The 22,777-nt window shown below is 41.7% G+C and overlaps 2 protein-coding genes across 2 annotated transcripts; both read left to right on the top strand.

The window, feature by feature from the left end:
- The first annotated feature begins 537 nt into the window (after positions 1 to 537).
- LOC311498688 (solute carrier family 13 member 2-like) lies at positions 538 to 7,171 on the top strand. Its single transcript, XM_084559388.1, has 11 exons — positions 538 to 651; positions 724 to 860; positions 2,085 to 2,344; positions 2,496 to 2,667; positions 3,198 to 3,320; positions 3,403 to 3,612; positions 3,785 to 3,864; positions 4,676 to 4,791; positions 4,888 to 5,049; positions 6,461 to 6,598; positions 6,792 to 7,171. Exons 1-11 carry the CDS (start codon positions 553 to 555, stop codon positions 6,918 to 6,920), a joined length of 1,626 nt encoding a protein of 541 aa, XP_084415514.1. The 5' UTR covers positions 538 to 552; the 3' UTR covers positions 6,921 to 7,171.
- Positions 7,172 to 11,439: 4,268 nt separating this feature from the next.
- foxn1 (forkhead box N1) lies at positions 11,440 to 21,867 on the top strand. Its single transcript, XM_084558173.1, has 9 exons — positions 11,440 to 11,795; positions 15,434 to 15,572; positions 15,978 to 16,364; positions 16,441 to 16,536; positions 16,637 to 16,758; positions 16,873 to 16,969; positions 18,718 to 18,925; positions 19,055 to 19,480; positions 21,060 to 21,867. The coding sequence occupies exons 2-9, from the start codon at positions 15,453 to 15,455 to the stop codon at positions 21,365 to 21,367; spliced, it is 1,764 nt and encodes a 587-aa protein (XP_084414299.1). The 5' UTR covers positions 11,440 to 11,795; positions 15,434 to 15,452; the 3' UTR covers positions 21,368 to 21,867.
- The last annotated feature ends 910 nt before the right edge of the window (positions 21,868 to 22,777 follow it).

The raw sequence follows: 22,777 nt of genomic DNA, 5'->3' as shown, positions 1-22,777 counted from the left end.
GAGAAACAGAGGTGGGGGAAAGGACAATATTTTGAGTTTGGTTCAACTTCCCAGATCTTTGGTGAGGAATATTTATGCATCATATTAAGTATTGTAGTATGATAACATGCAGTTCATTAGAAACTCTCCAATTAATTTCCTAAATCCCCCCCAAAAAAGAAGAGATTCAGTTCCAATACACTTGTATCATGTACATGTGTAGACACATTTTGACCAATGCACCAAAATGAGAGAGGTAACCTTTGATAATGAAAAAGGATGAAAGACATCAATCTGGAAGTATATTTGTTGTTTTCGTCACTGACCCTTTGGACCATTTAATCTTTGACCAAATTGAAAAGTGGGATCACGTTCAGGGGTTAAATCTGTCTCGTTGAATCAAAGACCACAATCTCTGTCCGGCTCAGGTCGTCACAGTCCATATAAATTGAACAGATATGCTTCTGTGACTGTTTGTTTTCTGTACAGCATGTAAATTATGTGAGCTTGTTAAGCAATATTAAGCCTTGCTTGTGATTACAGGAGGCAAAATGTGGCTACGTGATAATCCTCATGGCGCTGTACTGGTGTACGGAGTGTATCCCTCTGGCTGTGACTGCCTTGCTGCCTGTCGTCCTTTTCCCTATGATGGGCATCATGGAATCGGACGAGGTATTTCCAAGTGTCAACTGTATGATGGCAGAATTTTACATTTTAATAGACTTTATTTCTTTCCTTAACCAGGTTTGTATCCAGTACCTGAAAGACTCCAACATGCTTTTCATTGGCGGGCTGCTGGTGGCCATCGCTGTGGAGCAGTGGAACCTGCATAAGAGGATCGCCCTTCAGGTTCTGCTCATTGTAGGGGTGAAGCCATCTCTGTGAGAAACTATTTCCGTACACTACAACAATGCAGCCGCAATGATAAAGGTATAATTAGAAGCATTATTCTCCCCTGGCACAACAAGCGAGAGGGAGCGGCAGTCGTTTAAAAAACACACAAATGACGAGATGAAGCGGAGTTGGCAAGAACAAAGTTAATCGGAGAAATAATCATGATTTCTGATCGTTTTGTGGCGGTTACACTCTGAACACATAACAAAGACATCCGCACAACGCTGCACCTTCTAGCAAGAAGGTGCAGCGTTGTTTGAATTTGCGTGAATGCAGCGGAAAGACTCCCTTCGTCCTGTCCACTGTGGCCTCTCTGCTCTTTGCAGCTCACCTTTCTATACATCCATGATAGCTGGTGAATATCTGGGGGCTACTACACACCCACTGCCCAAAGGTTACAGCCTAGAAAATTTATCCTATTTAGGGACCGGTGACCTTCTTGCCTCACAGCAAGAAGGTCACCGGTTCGAATCCATGGGCCGGCTGGCCTTTCCGTGTGGAGTTTGCATGTTCTCCCTGTGTCTGCGTGGGTTCTCTCCGGGTACTCCGGCTTCCTCCCACCATCCAAAGACATGCTCATTAGGTTAATTGGTGATTCTAAATTGGCCGTAGGTGTGCGTGTGAGTGTGAATGGTTGTCTGTCTCTGTGTTGGCCCTGCGATGGACTGGCGACCTGTCCAGGGTGTACCCCTGCCTCTCGCCCGATGACAGCTGGGATAGGCTCCAGCAGACCCCCGTGACCCTTAACAGGACTAAACGGGTATAGAAGATGAATGAATGAATGAAATCCTATTTATTATACCTTTAAGTACTGAAATATCCTTGGCCACAATCCCGCTTGAAGTGATGGTTACATAAATGGTTTCACGAACGTGTGTGTACATGAACTGCCCTTTACACAAACCTGAATTCAATCCAAGCCAACATCTTCGGGATGAACTGGTGGGTCGACTTTAAATCAGGCCTTATTGTTCTATTTGATTTCTCTTTTGCTGAATGGGAGCGAATTCCTGTAGCCGGTCTCCAAAACTTTCTTCAAAACCTTGCAGGCTCTTCGGGCATCACATTCTTGCCTATGGCCTACACAGGATTAAATCTATGCTATTGTGCTGTGTTTGAGAATGTGCATACTTTTGGCTGTGGCTGTATGACTTATGGCTCAGATCTCTTGATATTTTACCTGATCGTCTAATTATTTGTTTCGCTTCCAGCCTGATGATAGGTTTTATGAGCACCACAGCTTTTCTGTCCATGTGGATCAGTAACACGGCCTCCACCGCCATGATGCTGCCCATCGCCAGCGCTGTGCTGCAGCAGCTGTGTGACACGGAGACCAGCGCTGAAGAGAGGAAGAGGAATCAGAGCCTGGATGATGCAAAGGATGGCCAGGACAACCAGGCATTTGAGATGAGTGACACCAAAGAAAGCAACGGCAAGGAGCTCGAACTACAGGACCACGGTGTCGACTTGGGTGTGTTTGATTATTTGGTGATTTGTTTCATTTTTTTAGTTGTTGCTCTGATTCTGTAGAAACTGAGAAAAAAAAAACTGTCTTCTTTCCTTTTTTTGGAAAAACCTATTGCAATACTTCAGTGCTAAATCTCTCAGCTCTGTCCCACCAGAGGTTTGTGACAGGAGTCCGGAGGTGGAGCAGAAGAGACGGGAGAGGGAGCAGAAGTACGCAAAGCTGATGAAAGGCATGAGCCTGAGTGTTTGTTACGCTGCCAGCATCGGCGGAACGGCCACCCTCACTGGAACCACACCAAATGTGATCCTGAAGGGCCAGATCGATGAGTACGACCCGAACGTACAAACAAACACACAATACAAGGATTGTTAGATACAGAATCATCTCCTGGTGTCGGACTGACTCAGTTTCAGTAATCAATGAAATTCAGTTTTTAGCCGTTGCTTAAAGTTTTGACATTTATTTTGATCTTGTTTTACTCTCGGATTGCAATGCTGATATTGTAGTGTGTAGCAGCAACAGTGGTTGTAGCTACTGTGTCAGTTAGAGTAAAGTCCATCAGGCTAAGCTACAGGACTAGACAAGTTTTTATCGCCAAGTCTCTAGTTTCACCCAGTTAGTATATGGCTTTAAAGATCAATGTGAACACACTAAAATGAGTCAAAACTATTATTATATCTAATGGACGATTACAATGGACTGTGTAGGGCATTTGTCATAATCTCGACTTCTGAGTGTAAGTGTAAGTGTGAAATACAAATTCTTCTTTATACAGCTTGTTGGCAGTTGGATATTCAATCGTTTCTCAAGAGAGTCCAGCATTGTGTTTGAGTTTTACTGTTTTTATCGTCGACAGACTCTTCCCAGGTAACGGAGGCGTCATCAACTTTGCCAGCTGGTTTGGCTTCGCATTCCCCAACATGGTGCTCATGCTCGCCCTGTCCTGGTTATGGCTACAGTTCATGTTTTTGGGCTTTAAGTAAGTGTCACTGACTGTTATCATACTCCGCAGCAAGACGAAAGACTTTATAGTTTTCTCTATCTGCATTGTGTTGCCTCAGCTTTAAACAGTCCTTCGGATGTGGCACGCACAAAGATGGTGACAGGGAGGCCTTCCAAGTAATCAAAAATGAGTACAAGAAGTTGGGCAGGATGAGCTTTGCTGAGGTCTGCGTGCTGGTCGTCTTCACGTTGCTGATTCTTCTGTGGTTCACCAGGGAGCCTGGGTTTATACCCGGCTGGGCCACTGTGCTCTTCAACAAAGACAAGCAGTGAGTACAGCAGCTGCTCGTTGCACAGTTTTGGATGATTCCTCAGTGGAAAAGTGAACGGTGGAGAGAATCTGACCCGTTCTGGGAGTAAATCTGAGAGCAGGTCCAGTGCTAGATGTTTGAATTGATGACATGATATGTCAGTTCTCTTACTCTTTTGGTTTCTCACCAGGTACGTCACAGATGGCAGCGTGGCCATATTAATGTCAGCGCTCCTCTTCTGCATCCCCTCCACATTGCCCAGGTGTTGGGGTGAGTGCAAAGATGGTGGATCAGCTGACAGGTTCTTAATTATTTCATGTTTACAACAGGTGCTTTCATGTAATGGAGTAGAACAGTACAGTGGAAAGAGTTCACTCGCTGTTGCTTCACGTTTTATGTTTGCGACACATCACACGAAGCCAGAAGTGCAGTTTTATGAACCCGTCTGTCTTCTCTATCTGTGTTCTTTAACGGTGAAAGATACACTCCGTAACTTTTACTGCCTCTGACAGCTCATTTCGCTGATTCAGAGCTTTCTAATAAACTTTATCCCGGCTCCTTCCTGAGTTGTAGCCTGATAGCCTCAAGGTCAAGCCTGTACAGCGGTTCATGCTGTGCTGTTCCTTACACAAACTACTTTTGTATCAACGATTATTTTTTTCTCCCTTGGTAACTTAAGTTGAGCGTGTCCGGCTCCTGCCTATAAGCAACAAGGCCTTTGCTACTCGTCAAAAAAAAAGTGGCGTGTTTTGTACACAGAAGGGTGACACAATGGTTAACACACACTTTAAAAGGTGTGATGCAGACTTTGAGGTGCCAAAGTCCATAAAGAAGCATTAGTTTAAAAGTATGAATTCGGTTGCAACAACACATTTAAATGACGATTTGGCTTATCTGTGTCTCTTTTTATCTTTATGGAGCACGTTTATGGTCACAGCATCTTATCTGGAGACAATAAAGGTTATTTCTACAGCTAGGCTAAAAATAGATTATTTTCCAATGTCGTGAATAACGGCTTAAAATAAATAGTGAGCTGTAAAGATTCTCAACTTTCTTCTTCTTTGTCTGCTTATTCTGTTAGGAGCTGGTGCTGAAGCCCCTTCGCCGCTGCTCAGCTGGGACATAGTTCATCAAAAGATGCCCTGGCACATCCTTCTTCTCCTCGGGGGAGGCTTTGCATTGGCCCACGGAAGTGAGGTAATGTTGTACAATAAACAAGACAACGTTTGTCTGAAGATAATCCTGTTTTGTAATGGTTTAGATGTTTTTTTTTGTCCCCCCCACATAATAAAGAAATCGGGACTTTCTGTGTGGCTTGGACAAAGTCTCACACCGCTGCAGAGCATCCCTCCTTTTGCCATCTCCATCCTGCTTACTCTGCTGGTGGCCATGTTCACCGAATGTTCAAGCAACACCGCCACCACCACACTCTTTCTGCCAGTGCTGGCCTCCATGGTGAGACACGACATGATACGAGCTGAATCTCTGACTCTTACACTCACATACAGACAATTACAGGTAAAAATCTAAAAAAATGCAAATACTGATATTGATGGTAAGTGTAGTCACTTGAAGGAATAAAATCCTCAATGAGAATCAAAATAGCTTGTTCAGTGTTACCATGTAACAACGTCCTATAACAGCCAATAGCTTTTACTTTGTTGGCCAAATACGGAGTTATGTAACACATTACTTACTCAACTGTCATCTCTCCTTTTGGTCCTGTTGGTCTTGGTTATCTTTTTCAATTTGTCTTTGATATCTTGAATAAGGTCTTCAGTACACCTCTGTCAAAGTGAGCGGCAACACTTTCCTACACCGTGTCACTCAATGCTTGCATCAGAGACAGAAAAATGGTTAAGATTCTGTTGGTACTGGGGAGAAAGTTTTTGCAAATGCACCACTAGTCACTGCTCTTTAAAGCTTAGCATCTGGGCGGTCTCTGTCTGCTGTACCCTGTTGCAAAGCTAATGCAGCTGCGGCCTCAGCCTCTCTCTTCTTCCTCTCTCTGTGGCCTCTCTTCTGCTATATACGCAACTAACAAATACACTGTAAAAAAACATCCTCATTCATAACATCACACTACCATTGTAATAGAGATGCCATTTTCCTTGTCGGAAACGTAGTTAGCTCGCAGTACAAACAAGTGGTGAATTTTGAATTTCTTCCAGAGCATACAGCCTGAATTCAAGATTATAGCTGAGAACTAAGGCAGTCAGCAGGTCCCACTAGAACAATGGGGTTTGAATATAAAACACAGAGAACATCAAAATACACACAGTTCCTACTATAATTCTAATTCAGTTGAAAATGGGCAAAATCCTCTTTGAAATAAGGGTATAAAAGCTTTACGGTCGTGACAAATCACATTTATTGCATGTTTTTTAAGTTAATTTTAACATAGTGTTAAGAAATCATTCACATGTATAAAAAATACATCCTGAGCTTAGACGTTGTAGTCACAAAGAAGCGATTTGGTGGCCTATCTGTGTTTCTTTTTATCTTTATGGACTATGTTTATGCTCACCGCATCTTATCTGGAGACAATAAAGAGTCTGTATCTCTACAGCTAGGTTAAATATACATTGTTTTCAGTCACATTTATTTTGTGTTTGTCAAGTTAATTTCACATAACATTAAGAAATCGTTTACATGTAAGTGTAAAAAAATACATCCTGAGCTTAGAAGCGTTCATTCCAACTGAAACAATTTGTGTAGTCAAAAACACAGCATAACAAATCTGTCCCAGTCACTGACTGATGTCACAGATTTCTACAATTCAAAAATGTATCAGTTGTTCCAAAAACCTTTAATACTTTCACTGTAGCTGCCCAACTGGCATTTATGTGAATGTTCTTTCTTTCAGGCCACTGCCATTCAGCTACATCCACTGTATGTCATGCTTCCCTGCACCATTGCCGCCTCTCTGGCTTTCATGCTACCTGTGGCCACTCCACCCAACGCCATCGCCTTCTCCTATGGCAACCTTAAAGTCATGGACATGGTAAGACTTTGCAGTGTTTTGAATAAAGGGTCACATCCAATTTTTGGATAAGCAGCTTAAATTAATCCTTATATCCTTTATTATCTATTTGCGCATACAAAAACATCCCAAATGTTACCAAACATTGTATTTCCTTCAATCAGGCTCCAAATATGATTTCATTTATGTTGTGTTATTCTTGTGGTTGTTCTAGGCCTTGGCTGGGTTCATGCTGAACTTTGCTGGAGTCTTGACCATCAACATTGCCATTAACACGTGGGGTGTAGGCATGTTTCAGCTGGATACCTTTCCAAGCTGGGCTAATGTCACCAAGACTCCTTGAATGTGAACGCAGGAAAATATCTGCTTGTTTATCTGGATTCCATAGGACTGGGCTGGCAGCTGTCTTAATATTTTTATTCAACGATCCTTGTATACTCCACCCAGCACAGCCTGATACACACTTGTCCTTGAGTGCTGCACCTTTCAGTCTTATATCCTTCTTCATCTTGGATGTGATGACTGTTAACTTTGGACCCCAGTCTGTTGATTTATTTGTTTTTACTAAGCCACATTCAGCTCATTTGGACAGTTGAAGTAAATCATGTCATGCTTTTACAGTTAAAATGTCTTTTATATAATGGATCAAATGTTAACTTACATGCATAAAGCAATGTGGCCAGGTTCCCTCTGTTTGTATAAAACATGAGTTCTCATTGTATTTGTAATAAACAGAGTTAAACTATCCTAATGGAATTACTTAACAAGTTTAACCACTGTTTTCTTTTTTGTATTGTGCTGTATTGGATGGTTACATTTGTAACAAGGTTCTCTGAGCAAAGAGACTCTCCATCTTCCTTCCATATACAGGGTATAGGCTGGATTAAGAGTCAGTCGGTTACTAAGAAAAACGAATGAGACAGAATAGTCAGCTTCAAAGAAAATACACATTTATAACAGAAATGCTCCAGGTTCACTGTGGTTTCTGCCTGCTAAATTGAATTACGGCCTCAAATCTCATTGCCTCTATAGGATATAGGATTTAAAGAGAGCCATGAGAACAGAAGGCAAATCCCTTCAAAGGGTCAATGAGGGAGAAATGCAAAATGATTAAAGGTAAGGAAAATCTATTATAGGAGACTGATTGAAGGCATTTCATGGAACTTATCTTTAAAATGGGGAAACTACCATCCACAGAGGTCAGAGGAGTAAGCACTCATGAATTCAGATTTTTTTTTTGTTTAATCCAGGGACAATGATTTTGGTAAAGGCTGATCAGCGGCATCAGTCAAAAGGAAAATGTAGCACACTCGGTCACCAAATTGATTCTTACTGTAATGGACGTTAATGCGATGGATGTCTTTTACCAGAGGTAAGACAACTCATTTATGATGTTTTTAATTTTTATTCTGTGTACAGCGTGAATGGGTTTTATATCAGTCAGGCCCCTCTTTTGTGTTTCATAAATTTTAATTTTAGAATAGCGCAAGTGGATTGTTAGTATCTGATACAGGTGACCATGTACAACTGAGATACATCTGCAGTTATCGTAACTCCTGGAAATACATGACACTTGACTGTACTTTGCATCTGGGATTCTGTTTTTTTTTTTATTTTAGTAATTGGTCATACCAAGAATAGTCATTTGGAGAGACAGCTGCACATTTTATTATTAAATATCCCTGGGGCAGGAAAAGTAATTACTGAATTTATATAACCTCACCCTGAGCCAAAAAGAAGTGAAGTATTCAGTGATATTGCTGGCTGCCTCGGGGACCCTGAATGTTTTCCTCTGAGTTTTCAAAAGACACTCATAAATCACTGTTTCTGATGACTGAAAATGTGGAATTCGACTTTCATTCTGACTTTACCTCGCAGGAATCTTCTGATTTACCAAAAGCATTTTTAGAGAATAGTTTTGAAGGCGATAAAAACAAAGCACGCCGCATGGTGACAGTCACGGGACAGGTTAAGGTGTTTGTTCAAGAGCTTCCAACAAGGAAATCCTTAAATAGAATACTTTGGAAGCATGCTATTGTCACAGCACATGCCTCTGCTTAAGTGTAGTTGTTAAGACTATAACAACATTCACCTATTATGAAAAGAAATCTTCTTGGGTAGGGCACGAAGGAAGGAAAAACACGTCATATTCTTCAATTAGATTGTGATGTTTGGTGGAGTCATTAAGGTGTGTGATAAACTTATTTATCTGCATCTGTTTATCCGTATCACTACAACTGTCACAATGACAGCTTCCAAAGAAGAGGCACACTTTCAACTAGTTGCTGGTTTAATTTGTTAAGGTTAATGTTTTGATGTTTGTGGTTCAATATTGGATGGCAACTAATTTTGCGTGTCACCACTCCCCATGTCACATTTGCTGCTTTATTATTTATTATCATGCCTTTACCAAACACCCTTTGTTCAGAGATGTGTTGATTCATCAACGGTTTATGCTTTGGACTACAGTTTATTTATAGCAAGGATTTTTCTGCGACTTCTCTCACACTCAAATGTTTGCTTTTTCACTGTGGATTACAGGATAACTTGACATCATCAGATCCTTAAAAAATAATTTAAATCAACAAAGAAGAAGGAAAAAACTATCCACTCACTGACATATAAACATATACAACGTGTGACAGGGAGTTGTAGAGTAGACGTCGCCTCATTTAATGGGGTCATAGACATAGACCTCGCAGTTACAGTACGCCTCACGTGGAATTTGTAACTGGTGTGGTGCGTAACAGCATATTTTCACCAACTTCAGACACAATTCACATTCACATACTGTATAATCCCCAAAAAACGACTGATGCTCAAAGTACATTCGATCCATTGATGACTGACAAATTCATTTTTTTTGCCGTATAGTTGGCTTCAATTTCCATCTCTGACAGTTGCCTCTTAAGTTCATCATGATCATGGTGGTTAAATAATCACGATGGATCACAGAACCTAACACCGTGCACCTCCTCAGAAATGTAACTACGCATCACGGCGACGGAGCTGTGATTAGTGCGCTTTTTTGTAGCGTATTTCCACTTTAGCATTGCTTCTCCATCTCCACAATTTTTGAATTGATTGTTTTGGATCAATAAAGACGGACCACACCAAAGAAAGTTTGACTGAGGAGATTCAAAGGTACAGGCATAGAGTAGAACCAAAAATTAACCAGACTGACAAAAAAGACACAGCGCAGACTAGCATTTTTAGAGTAAGGCAGACAAATGAGCGCACAAGGTAGCCGTAGGTTACGTGTGTAGGTTACGCCGTCTAGCCCCGCAGAGGCATAAATCGCACTTAAGTCTTGGTTTGCTAATGTCAGCATGCTAAAAATCTCACACTGACAAAGGAAGCTATGCGATGTGCTGCGTGATGATGGTGATGATAGATAAGAAGTTTACAAGAATACAAATCCTCCTTGGGGTACCATGAACGTCTGTGTCAATATGTATGGAAGTCTATCTAATAGTTGTTGAGCTTTTACATAGCTTGAGGCTAGCATGGCTAAAAACAGTTTAATACGCACACACAGCTGTACCTTAACCCCAGCTGCCTCGCACTGTAGTAGATAAAAATGAGACTACTGGTCGCTTGAGCACATGAATGTGCCACTTGTTGTAACCTAGTAGTCAATCCACTACAGTCAGCCAGACTTTGTAAATTCCATTTGGTTGACAGGAGGCTGATTTGCATATAGTAGAAAGAAAAGTACCTGCACAGATACGCAAGGATAGTAAATAAACCTTCATTTCCCAGATACAATAAGCTGTCATCACATATTTTTGTTTTTTGCTTTGGTGATGTGTCATAAAGGTGTGTGCCGCAAAAGTTCGTTATCTCAGCGACTCTGACGTGGCTGTAGTCTACACGGCATAGAGGCACTTGTGATAAAATGATCTGTAGCATGTTCTAGCTCTGGAAAACATGATATTGCAACTGAGAATACCTGAGCACTGGAGCAATTATTTTCCAGGAGACAATGAGACTTTCACTGAAGAGCCCCCTGGAATCTGTTCCCACATTACTCCCTCCTCAAGAACTCCGTCTTTGGCAGAAAGTGCCTTCGGCAGTAGCTTTGCTCTGCAGAGGCCTTGCACTGTAACACAAGAGTTTATTCAATCTGTAATTAATCCTCTGTTTCTCTCTGTCATTCTGCCTCGCCTTCTCACTGAGGACAAAGTTTGTTCAAGCTATAGCTACGAGCTCAGGCTGCTGTTCCTGGTTCGCTGGGTGGACGGGATAAGAATCTACCTGCATTGACATACCTCCACACACTCTCTTACTTTTTCTTTTTTCTCTACCTCCTTTCCTCTCAACATAAATGCTTCAGCCTGCAACTCACTTAAATTTCTCAAGAAAACACATTTTCTTGAAAAGACGCCTACAAACCAGCAGCTTGAAATGTGGACAGGAGCTACATGGTGATTTGGAGATTTGTTTGGCGTTGCATCCTGCAGACGGCAACACAACCTGATTGGTGGGTAATTTTATTAGTTATGGCATTACTGGCAGCACCAGAAACTGAAATTTCCAGACTGACTGCTTCTGTTTACTAGTGTGCTCCATGGTTTTCATTCACTGCATCTGTTATGTCGCATGTGTTCTTCAAAATGCGCGCATGATCCTCGCTGTGTTTACCTGTGCGCGCGTTTGTATGAATGCTCAAGGGTTACGTGAAACTAGATCACATTTAAGACACCCTTTGCCATGGGCCAGCTCAGAAAGCAGGGCACGGCGCCCGCTCTCTGCCACTGGCTGTGATCAGTAGTGTATCTTATGTCCCATTCAGACAAGTAACCATTCAGTCAGGCAAAGGAAGACTGATGGAAGGAGGAAGAGAGCGCTGCCAGCTGCCAGTGACTGCACCAGTAGATCTTTTGGAACCTGTTGCGGCAGGTTTTTCTTTCTGTATATCTTATTGCCGGGCTAGCCTGGACGAGTGCCACACACACACACGCTCGCACACACACACACCCATACACACACACATGCAAAATGAGGATGATATCCTGAGCTGCCAAAATCTGAAACCAACCCATCAACCACTTCCATACACATTTAGACAGTCAATCTAATCGAAGTGCTTCACTGTCAAGGTGAGGGAGGAAAGAGGTGCACGGGGAAATGGACTTTAGGTGTTAACAGAGGTTTCTGGACCGAGTGAGCAAATCTGACTGGACCTACTAATCCACAAAGACAAGACACTTATTAGGTGAGTGAGACAGTTTTCCAGTGTGTGAATTATGTTTGCTGCACTTTGCTTGTGTTTACACTTTTCTAAGACACACATTTTTCGTCTGTTGCTGCACCGTGCTGCTACATTTGGCCCCTTTCTAGGCACTCAGTGCACTTTGAGTGACGGCGTTCTCATGCCAATACACCTGTCCTTACGTAATCCTTCGGCCTTCATGTACCTGTTCTTGTCTTCCGATAACAGAGATCAGAGACAGTTAGCTGTGTCATAAACATCTGTGTGGAGATTAGTTCAGGCTCAGAAATAGAGATCATGCGCGGACACTGATCCTGACAGTTGAATGATGACATGTGTCTACTCCAAGCTGTACCTTAAAGGAAATGTTGCATGTTTAAAATTAGGAAATGAAAAGTAGAATTTACGGACACAATGAGGATTTATGCGGCCGCTGCAAAAAATATTCGTGAAGCACATTTAATTTGCCATCTTCCAGGGGTCATCGGGTTTGTTGAGAGAACATGTGCATGTAAAAGGATCTAAATCACAGATTAAAAGGAATGTTTTTCCCGGCCGATCACTTCTATCTCTGACACCAGTTACAAGTTTTATTTTCCTGTGGAATGCCTGCCAACACTTCTGACCTACAACAGGTGGCAACACGGCTGATTTCGTATTTGCATCCAAACATGTATTGCCCTCCTCTTGTTGGCCAAACCACAAACATTTTTCTTTTTGTTTTTTAACTCATCCGAACTATGACGAGTCGATCTGTGCCAGAGATTTGCATTGGCTCTGAGACAAAAATCATAAACTAACAAACAGCGTGTTAGGATGTCATCATGTTTCTGCTGCAGGGAAGAAAACAATTGAAGGGTGGGGCGAGAGACCTTCACATGCTGATGTCAGACTCACATCAGAAAACACATATTCTCTTCAGAAACACGCATAAAAAAATAATTACAAGGGATTAACTGACGTAAAATAGACAAAGGTTTTTGCATTCAACAGTAATCCCAATGATGTATAAATAAATTACCAGAGGCTGAGCAAAGGTTGAGAACACTAAAGATTTTACTATTAGAGATGTTGACAAATCTGGTAAAAGTATTTAAAAGCTGGCAGAGCAGGCCTCGTCTACTGGCTGAAAGCAGTAGTTTTCCGCTGTAGCTGGTGGAGGTTGAATTAATTTGAACTGTACTCGCTGCTGAGCAGTTTTATTAGCTGTCAGATAAATGGCAACAAAGTGGGTGAAGTAAAAGTAGCACAAAAACGTTGATTTGGTATCTTTCCTCTCAGTCTTCTCCTCTGAAAGCACACTGGATTTCTGAGTGGGCGGCGTAAACATGAGATTACAGGAAACAAATCCTGTTTCAGTGTTCATATGATCATGTGATGGGCATATCATTAAAAGATGTCTTTAAATGTGTGTTATCAGTCACACCGTGCGTCTTCTGCTGCATGTACTGGTCAGACTCACTAATACGCTTATAGTGTTGTCTACATGGCGATTAAAGTCAAATATGTATGGACGTTTAAGTCATAGAAATGTTCTGATTTCATCATTATCTGTGAAAGTGGCAATATTTAAAGAATAACAACCTTATTTTTTCACATTTAAACTAAATATTCCATGTTTCATTATTGAAAATGTCATAAAAAAAACAGAAATGGAGCCACCTTGAGATGTACAGTTCATTTTTACTGTTCAGCCTCTCCGAAGTGTGACAAACTCGGCCGTCCTAATGCAGGCGAGAGCAAACAATGAGCCTCATTTATTACAAGGCTGGAGAAAATGTAAAAGAAATTACAGTACATTTGTCATTTTAAATGATGTGATAACTGAGAACATAAAAAAAAACATCTGCTGTCGATAAGTTTTAAGATAAGATAAGATATGTTTATTAATACCACGTATGGGGAAATTTCCTTATATGAATACACTTGACTTAGTTGACAGATGATTTACACCTTATATATTTTGGCTGGAGCCACAGAAAGAACCACACCTAGAAGTGCTGACAGGGGAATGTAACTGGGCACACGTTATTACGCTGTCAACTCAGGGGTGGCACTGGAAACACTCATCAAAATAACTCAATATATTTTTGTGTCAAAGTTATTCCTCCTGAAAATGGTTCAAAGAGTCTTACGGACTCTGAAGAACAGCAGTAATTGTTGTCAAGCAACCTTCTGGGTTTTATTTAAACACGGGTCTTTATTTTTTTAATTTTATTTTGGGAACACAGACAGGCTATCGCCACTGCTGAAGTTCCTACTTGTCTTACTGTAAGTGCAACCGTTCTGGCTGGTGGCAGCGTGTCTGTCCAGCAGATGAGAGGACTTGTTGCCACAGTGATAAAAAAAAAAAAAAAGCCAATCTCTCAACTTTCACCTTGACACTTTAGCCTCCTTTGATGCGAACAGAAAGAGCCACGATTGCTACTTCTCTCTCGCACATCACAAGGGAGGCTGATTCCACTTTGTGCGCCTCAGCACTATTCGGCTTTACTGTACGTGACCTCAGCAGCCATGGTTTGTTGGCAGTTTTAATGAGCTTGGTTTATGTCGAGGCTGAGGTTACCTTTACTGGAACCGGGGCCACGTGTCTCTCACCCCCGCTGGGATCAGATAACACGTCTTTGCTCTCAGTCGGATACCCACCCCCCGTAACATGTGTCAGACTTTGTTGTTTTTATATAGTGGCACAGAAAATGAACTCAGCTGTTCCCACGGCTGCGCTCATGCCGTCAGAGGATGCAGTATTGTGTATCTGGCAGATTTACAGTGCAATAAGGGCTCAGAAGATAGGATCTCTGAGGATCAGTGCACAGAATACTTTTTCAAAACATGTCAGAATTGCTTCCAGTCATGTGGCAACAGAATATACTTATCATGTGTTTTCCTTTCTTATTTGATTCCACAGTTTAAAGGAAGGTGTTTGACAGTTTTGCCTTCTTCTCTTTCAGACTTAGAGTTAGATGAGAAGCAGTGATATAACTCTCATGTGTGTCAGCAGTTGGCTTAGCTTAGCTTAGCTTAGCTTAGTATAAAACTGAAGAACTGAAAACTAGAGGAAACAGCTAGCCTGGTTCTTGGAAGAAAGTATGTCCAATCTATCTCCAATGCCACACTTTTAGTATGAATAAATATATACCAAATAAAAAGTATAATAGTATAAAGTAATAATTTTTAAGCTTTAGGGGTGCTGGTAGGCTAATTTTCTTATCTTTGCTAAGTGTCTCCCAATGTTTCTTTATGCTAAGCTAAGTTAAACATGCCGGATACAGCTTCACGATTTATCATACAAATATGACAGAGGAATCAGAGTAATTAACCCAACTAATAGCAGGAAAGCAAATAAGAGTCAAACTATTGCTTGAACATCAAAGTGTAACGCTGAACTATCGTGTGCTTGAAGATTTATTTTGAATTTGAAAATCTGCCTTATGTTATTGTGCACCAAATACATAGACTTTACTACACCGAGACAGTTCACCGCAGTGTGCGATTGGTTTGGCTTGTTTTAATATATTTCTTAATATCTTGACCAGCTTGGAAATGTGGGAAACCTAAAAGATTGTCAAAGCTTGTGTGAGCCGTTTTTCCCTTGCAGATGATGAATTTGTCTCTAAATCTCTTTGTAAATCTCTTCACAGGAGCAGAGTTTGGTACAGAATGTCACTCTCCCCGACATTTCCCCCCAGCAGCATCAAGTCTCAAACATCAACCCCTCAGGTCGGCCCACACACCTGTGAGCCCCTCGGGACCTCCTGCCAACAGATGGCAGAGTCACAGGTACCGGGCTGCCTCTGGCATTTCAGTTTCTACCCAAAGCAGCGTCTTCTGTGTAACACTAGAAACAGAAAATCAGTTTTTGACTCTGCTTTGAGTCGCCGTCTGCTCTGTACAGTGTACAGAGCTTGGAAGGGGTTTTGCATTAAACTGAATGTACACTGACAAATGTTCTTTTGTTTAGGGTTTTTCAAAGGACAAATACTTTAACTTACAACTGATCAAAGGTCCTGTTCAGACCTTGCATTAGTTTTTTTGCTTAAATGTGTGAATAATAATGTCTTCATTTCAAAAATATGGAGTTGAGACAAGAGAATTAATGGATTTAACCTCTAAATGGTTTCTAAACAGTCATTGTAAACTGTATTACTCCTTTAATGATGTATATATCACTTTGTCGGTGATCAGGACGAAGAGGGCATGGACGTGTGCTTCACCCAGCGGGAGAGAAACACCTTCAGCTTGAGGACTGCATGTGTGAACAGGAGGCACAGCGTTGATGGGGCCGCCACGTCAGGGTCAAGAGGAGGTCTTGTTGACTCTGACCGCTTCCACCCATACCGTCGGCAGTTCAGCGATGGAGCAGTGGCCGCAGCTGGCTGCCTCCAGCAGAGCCCTTCGTCCTATCTGCGCAGCCCTAACACTTGTTCCCACAGTGAGGAGGCACCGACAGCCTGGGACCAGTACAACGGCAGCATTCAGGTTTCTGGAGTTATGGTACACTCTGTTTTATCCATGTTAAGGCTTTGCAATCCAACATACACTGAAGAACTGATGTCAGCGTTAAAGTTGCTATAATATTATACTAATACCAATGCATTTTTAATAAGGCTTCTCTAAACTATTTCCTTTTATTTTCTCAAATCTGCAGAGTTCTTACACAGAGATACCAGCTGTACCAGTGGAGCCCTCCTGCTTCCTGTCTCAAAACTATCCATCCTACAACTCATCGAGCCCTCTGCAACAGGTCAGTGAGTCCGCTGGTTGAACCGCGTAGGAATCCAGTAGAAGATGGGCCGCACAGCATATGAAGATAAACGTGATTTTGTTGCATGTGTTTGCTACAGGTTTCGTCTAGACTGTATCCTAATAGCGACCAGTCGACCAACACAAAATATTCCCTCCCCGCTCAGTCACACCAGGACAGCACCGCTCAGTCCCTCTTTCCCAAGCCCATTTACTCATACAGGTAACATTTATATGTTTTTGCCTGCCTTTAGTATGAAAGCAGCGGCGCGCAGAGTTCTTAAGTGTATAAGTGTAAATAAAATACTAATGTAAAACGTCTTCTTCATCACCGCAGCATCTTGATTTTCATGGCACTGAAGAACAGTAAAACAGGAAGTCTGCCAGTCAGCGAGATCTACAGCTTCATGACTGAACACTTCCCATACTTCAAGGTACTACAGTACTCTTTATATCACATGCTGGATTTGACCAAAGCAGAAATAGTATTATATAAAATAATAGTTGGCCCAGAGTGACAACCAGGACACTGAACTGACATTTGATCCTCATGAGTACAACATCCCCACTCATCTGTTCAACACATCTGAGTGGAACATTGCATGTGTGTACAGCCATGCAAGGTGCGCCTTCAGGTTTGTCCAGCGTTATGCTAAAAGTTAAAGATCACCCAAACCCCTTCTGTGTAACAGCTGACATTTATTATCCTCATAAGATCCCTGTGATGATTAATACCAGAGTGTGCTACACCTGCAGCCTGCATGAACAGCAACCATTTAACCAGTCAGGAAATCAAACCTGATGATTAAAACCAAAGATATATAGGGTAGTAAAGGTGCTGTAAATTTATGCCCTTGTGCATTAATATTGATTAAAGGAGGCAGCTCCGGGCTTGAACCTCCCTTTGAACCCTGGTCATCACAAATACTGAAGATGTTCCGCAGGATTCCGAATATCTACAAATCAGAGCAGTTCAGACTCTCGTTTGGAACGAGCTCAAAGACTCGCTGCCATTCATATTCAGGAAGGCATCATATAGATGGCGGCTTTCCAAACAGCTGCATGTAACATTAAACACAGGCTGCAGGGCCAGACCAGAAAGTACACGAGACAGGTGATAAAAGTGGTACTCCAAGGAAGGTTGGCTGAATTTAGCAAAAAGGTGTTTTTAAGACACGTCTAAATACTTTGTGTATTTTGTAAAGTATGATTTCACTGCGGTTCAGTTCAGTGGACACATGCTGTGGCGTGCAGATATTATTCACTGCCAGAGCAGATGGTGGCAAAGTAGTAAAGATTACGTGCCCTCCAGGGCGGTCTGAGTTTTATGATTCCTTTCGATGGATCCGTATTAACTTGTAATAACTTTTAATATAACTTAAAATTTTGTAAAAACAAATTAAAACTGAAACTTTTTTTCCCCCTGTTGACTGGCTTATTTGTTGAACTAATAACAAGTGTAAACCTGTTGGTCGGTCCATCACTTTGGTTCAGATTAAACTAATTTAGATGTTTTTTAAGCGTTGTCTAGCACCAATGAGTGGATCTGTCCAATACTTTAATCCATGCTAAACAAATCTGTGTCGTGTCTCAACTTCACTTTGGTTTTTGTATCAATTACGAAACATTAGCACGCTAACACGCTAAACTAGCATGGTCAACATCACACCTGCTAAATATTAGCAGATTAGCATTGCCCTTCCAGGCGTGTTAGCATGCTAATCTTAGCATTTAGCTTAAAGTATGTACATGAGTGTCCTCAGAGAGCTGCTAAGACTGTAGATTGTGGTGTTTTGTAACTGTCCTGGGCTACCTTTCACTTTACAAAGTAACAAAACATTGTAGGATTAAATTAAATCTTGACCTACAAAAAATAACTTTGTTTTCTACGTAGCGCTTTTGCTCGCATCATCTCAAATATGAGGATGATTAAATGACTTTGGCTTCAAACTGCTGTTTGGACAAAACAACTTATTAGAAGAGATCAGTGGGAGGTTATATCTTACACTTTTCATTGTTTTCTGATGTATTAGATGAAAAATAACTCCCTCTTGTAACCCAGTAGTCAAAGTGCATACATACCCACCCAATAATTTCATGTTTAGTCATTATTTTTGACATCATAGCTTAAGAAAGGCTTGTTTAATCCTTTCACTACATGTCTTATGCTCTCTGTGTTCAGACAGCCCCGGATGGATGGAAGAACTCTGTGCGGCACAACCTGTCCCTGAACAAGTGCTTTGAGAAGGTGGAGAACAAAAATGGGAACACATCTCGTAAAGGCTGTCTGTGGGCTCTCAATCCGGCCAAGGTAGAGAAAATGCAGGAAGAGCTGCACAAGTGGCGTCGCAAAGACCCCCTCAGTGTTCGCAGGAGCATGGCAAGGCCAGGTGGGTTCAATGAACGTATCAAGCGTTTTCAGTGAATGACGTGGGACATATCAGGGAAAAGGTTTCTACCAAGCATTCATTATAGATTTGAATCTGAACAAATGTTTGACCGATGCTCCTTTTCCACAGAAGACCTTGATCGTCTACTCGGAGAGAGACCCGACAAACTCAGATCTTTGCCACCTTACACCAGCCCAGCTCCCTTATCAAGAATGGCCCCTCCCTACAGGACCTCCTTGTCGGCTTGTGCCCCAGCCCAGCTTCGACGAGCATGCCAACCCATGGGGCGTTCTCAGTACGCCCACATTCAACCTCAGCAGCCCTGCTACCTCCCCCCCGCCACTCCTCACCCCAACAACTCATTTGCTGTGTACTCACCCTGTGGACAGCAGCCTGCGGCCGGCGACCCATCAGCCACTGGAAGCCTGAACTCACCCCTGCCTGGGAGGATGCCACCTGTTTACAATGCCACCCTGCAGGACTTGCTGTTGGAGGGGGATGCCAGTTATGACATTGACACGCTCAACCCCAGTCTGACTGACCTGCAGCTGCAAGGTAAGAGAGTCAGATAGAGAAGACGTGATGTATAAAAAGCTTAAAAAACATACTACAGTGGTGACGCGGTGCAGCTAAGCCTGCCTCCTTAGCTGCTTGTTATCCCCACATTATCTCACCCCATTACTTCTAGCTAAGTATACATTAAAGACTGAAATCGAAGCAGCTAAGTGGAGTTGACTTATTTACATTTTGCTTTTCCTGATCAGAAAATATCTTCAATAAAAATTACTCCTGGAAAGTTTAAGACTTTTGGAAAATAAGTTGTACCAGTCGTGCATTGCATGCTTTGATTTTTACACGTTGCAGTTAGAAAAAAAACAAGAATAAAGTCCAGTTAAGTCAGACTGAACTCTGCACAATGCACTGATGTTCTTGTAGCCTAGGTTATCTAAGATACGACCAGATTCAATTTCCTAAAATAAACGAGCAAAAAAACAAAACAAAACCCAAAGACAAATATCAGCTAATAATGAGTGAACCTATTTGCAACAGGAAGTAAATGAACCTTTTACACTTTCATTGTGACATTATGTGCAACGCAACACTGCTGAGTAATAATTAGTGGTGCTCTGCAAAGTATTGCCGTGAGGGTTCTTAGTCATCCATGCCATGGTGTATCCAAGAAAACAAGGCGAAACACGTGGATTTGCAGGGTTTTCTTGTAGACATTTTGATACTCACATGACTGGGGTCTGTTAACAACCAACTACTTGGAGGAAACTGTTTTGATTCTGTTTTCTGTCCAGCCACAGGGCGGACCCCAAAGCAAGAGACTCAATACTTTGTTTTAAAGTCAATGGGGTTGAGTTTATTCACAAAACTCAGCAGGGAATGTAAATCCCAGAGCAAAAAACAAAAATGCAAAAAGGCAAACAAACAGTGCTGGAAACTCCAGGAAAAACAGAAGAAAACACATAGCGGCTGCCAGGGGAGGAATCTGGCTTCCTGTGGGAGGCACTGGTAAAGAGGGAAAAACACAAGAGATGAATTCTATGTTAGCAAAAGATATAACCACCAAGGCGCAAGACGAGACCTGAGCACTGGCACAAACCATAACATGCGTAATTATCTGGAAATGGAGGGAAGCCACAGCCAGCCTTTTATGGAGAGGTGATGATAACCAACTACAGCTGTGTCAGGTGCTCCCACCAGTTGCCTGCCCTGGTGAGCCTAATGAGCGAGAGAGTGCAGGGAAGGAGAGAACAAAAAACAGCACCGGATGAACTGGAAACCCAGGACCATAACATCCCCTCCCCAAAGAATGGTACTCCAATGGCCTCCTTTGACATCGGGGTTAGAGTTGGGGTTAACCGCCAATGTCAAAGAAGACAAATGGTTTGAAAGAGGCGTAAAAGAAGCCATCTTTGTCAAATTAGAAAGAAATTACAGGACAGTATCTGGTTGATAACACACCCTAGTCACATGAGTTTCTGATGGACAGCACCTACCGATTTAAATCCCAACTCTCCAACAGGCTATTAGAACTGAAGAAGCTACTTGGATACAAGTCCAGTTGCCCTTGTTTTCAGCTTGTGTTTTGGGTCTAAAACAAAAATGTTTCATTTTCTTTCTGCAGGTAACTTATGGGAAGAGTTAAGGCAGGACAGCCTGGTGTTAGAGCCACATGTTGGCCACACAGCTTTGTCTGCTAGCCAACACGCGCAGAACAGCTGCCAGCTTCAACTCACGCCTCCCCTCAGTGAGACGTTGGTGGAGGCCGCCGGCGCTGGATGTGCAGCGGAGTACGAGGACGACGACACAGGCGCTGGACGAGACGTAGAGCAGCACGGCTGCTTGAATGGACTGCACCCTGTGGTTTATTCGGGAGTGGAGAGTTTGGCTGGGTACCTGACCTCCTGCACCACATCCATCTCCTTAATGTGAACCCTCTTTCACCCTCCCTTGACTAGCAATGTACAATATGAACTATATGAATGGGGAATATTGTTACAAGCAGCTTCATGCCACGCTGTTTGCTTGGTAGTTGTCGAGCCTTTCTGTTTATCTCTGTGTGACAGACCGTGTGGAGGGAATAGTTGTAAAAATATTCACAGATTTCATCCGTACTCACAGTGGAGCTGATAAAAGCTATTTTTTAACATTTTACCTATTTGAATACACATTTCTTTACCCTTATATTTCAAGGAGCCTTTATCATTTCTTGTGGTAAATTAGCCGATAAAAGGATTGAAACACTTAAGAAACGCAATAAAACTGTAATTAACTTGCTTATTGTGAACTCTGGAGTTTATTTGTGAATTTATGTATTTATTTACATTTTACATGCTGTGTTGTCGCATTGATTAACAAATTTCATATTTTTGTTGAATTAAATCGTGTATTTTTTAAGTCATTAAAATCTTTTTGTCATTTGTAAATCGATTTTCCAGTACAAATAAATGTGTATATTCTTGCTGTACATTTTTGTCAGTCCTTGTAGTAGGTTGACACCAAAAGTGGCTGTCTTTGTCAACGCTAGCAGTTATTTGGATGTGCAAAATTTCCATTGTTGGTATTTTTTTATAAATATATATGAAAGGATGATGTGAAACCAATGTGAAATTCTGGTAAAGTGAAAACTGTTGTCACGCACTGCAGCTTTGCCCCGAGTTTCAGCTCATTGTTTAGCCTCATAACAATAGCTTTACTCACAGTACACTACACGCCTAGCACCGAACAGCTGACAGACCGTTATCTACTGTCTGGTGGAGCATTAAGCACCTAAAGAGAGCGCTCAGGAGCCAGAGGAGACCAAACCCAGAGCTTGACAACAGGGCTCCAAATGAATGATAATGTTGCTCAAAAAGGTTTCCACTGTCTTCAAGAGGCCAAAACATGTTCTTATCTAAACATTGGAAAGAATATTTGACACTCTTTTATATTATATTATTATATTTGATAAAAACAAACAAATCTTAATTGGTCAAATGTCAAATAAGAGTGATGAATGATGATGCCAAGTGTCGAGACAACAGTGCAGTAAGACTGTTGTCACAGAAGATGGCAGCAAAGACTGTTGGTGTCCTGCAGCTTGACACTTTACAGGAATAATATTCTCACGTTGCAGTCACAGCTTTTACCAGAGGTGTCAAAAGTATTCACATTCTGTACTTAAGTAAAAGTACGGATACTTGTGTAAAAAAATACTCTGGTAAAAGTAAAAGTACTGATTCAACTCCTTTACTCAAGTAAAAGTAAGAAAGTACAGGCTTTGAAATGTACTTAAGTAAAAAGTAAAAATGATTTTGCCATTAATGAAACAATTCATCCGTTAATTTTGCAAAATGAAAAAGT

This window comes from Chelon labrosus (genome assembly GCF_963514085.1).
Source record: "Chelon labrosus genome assembly, chromosome: 13".
Lineage (NCBI taxonomy): Eukaryota > Metazoa > Chordata > Actinopteri > Mugiliformes > Mugilidae > Chelon > Chelon labrosus.
Note: the sequence above shows the minus strand (reverse complement) of the source record. Positions and strands in the feature narration are given on the sequence as shown.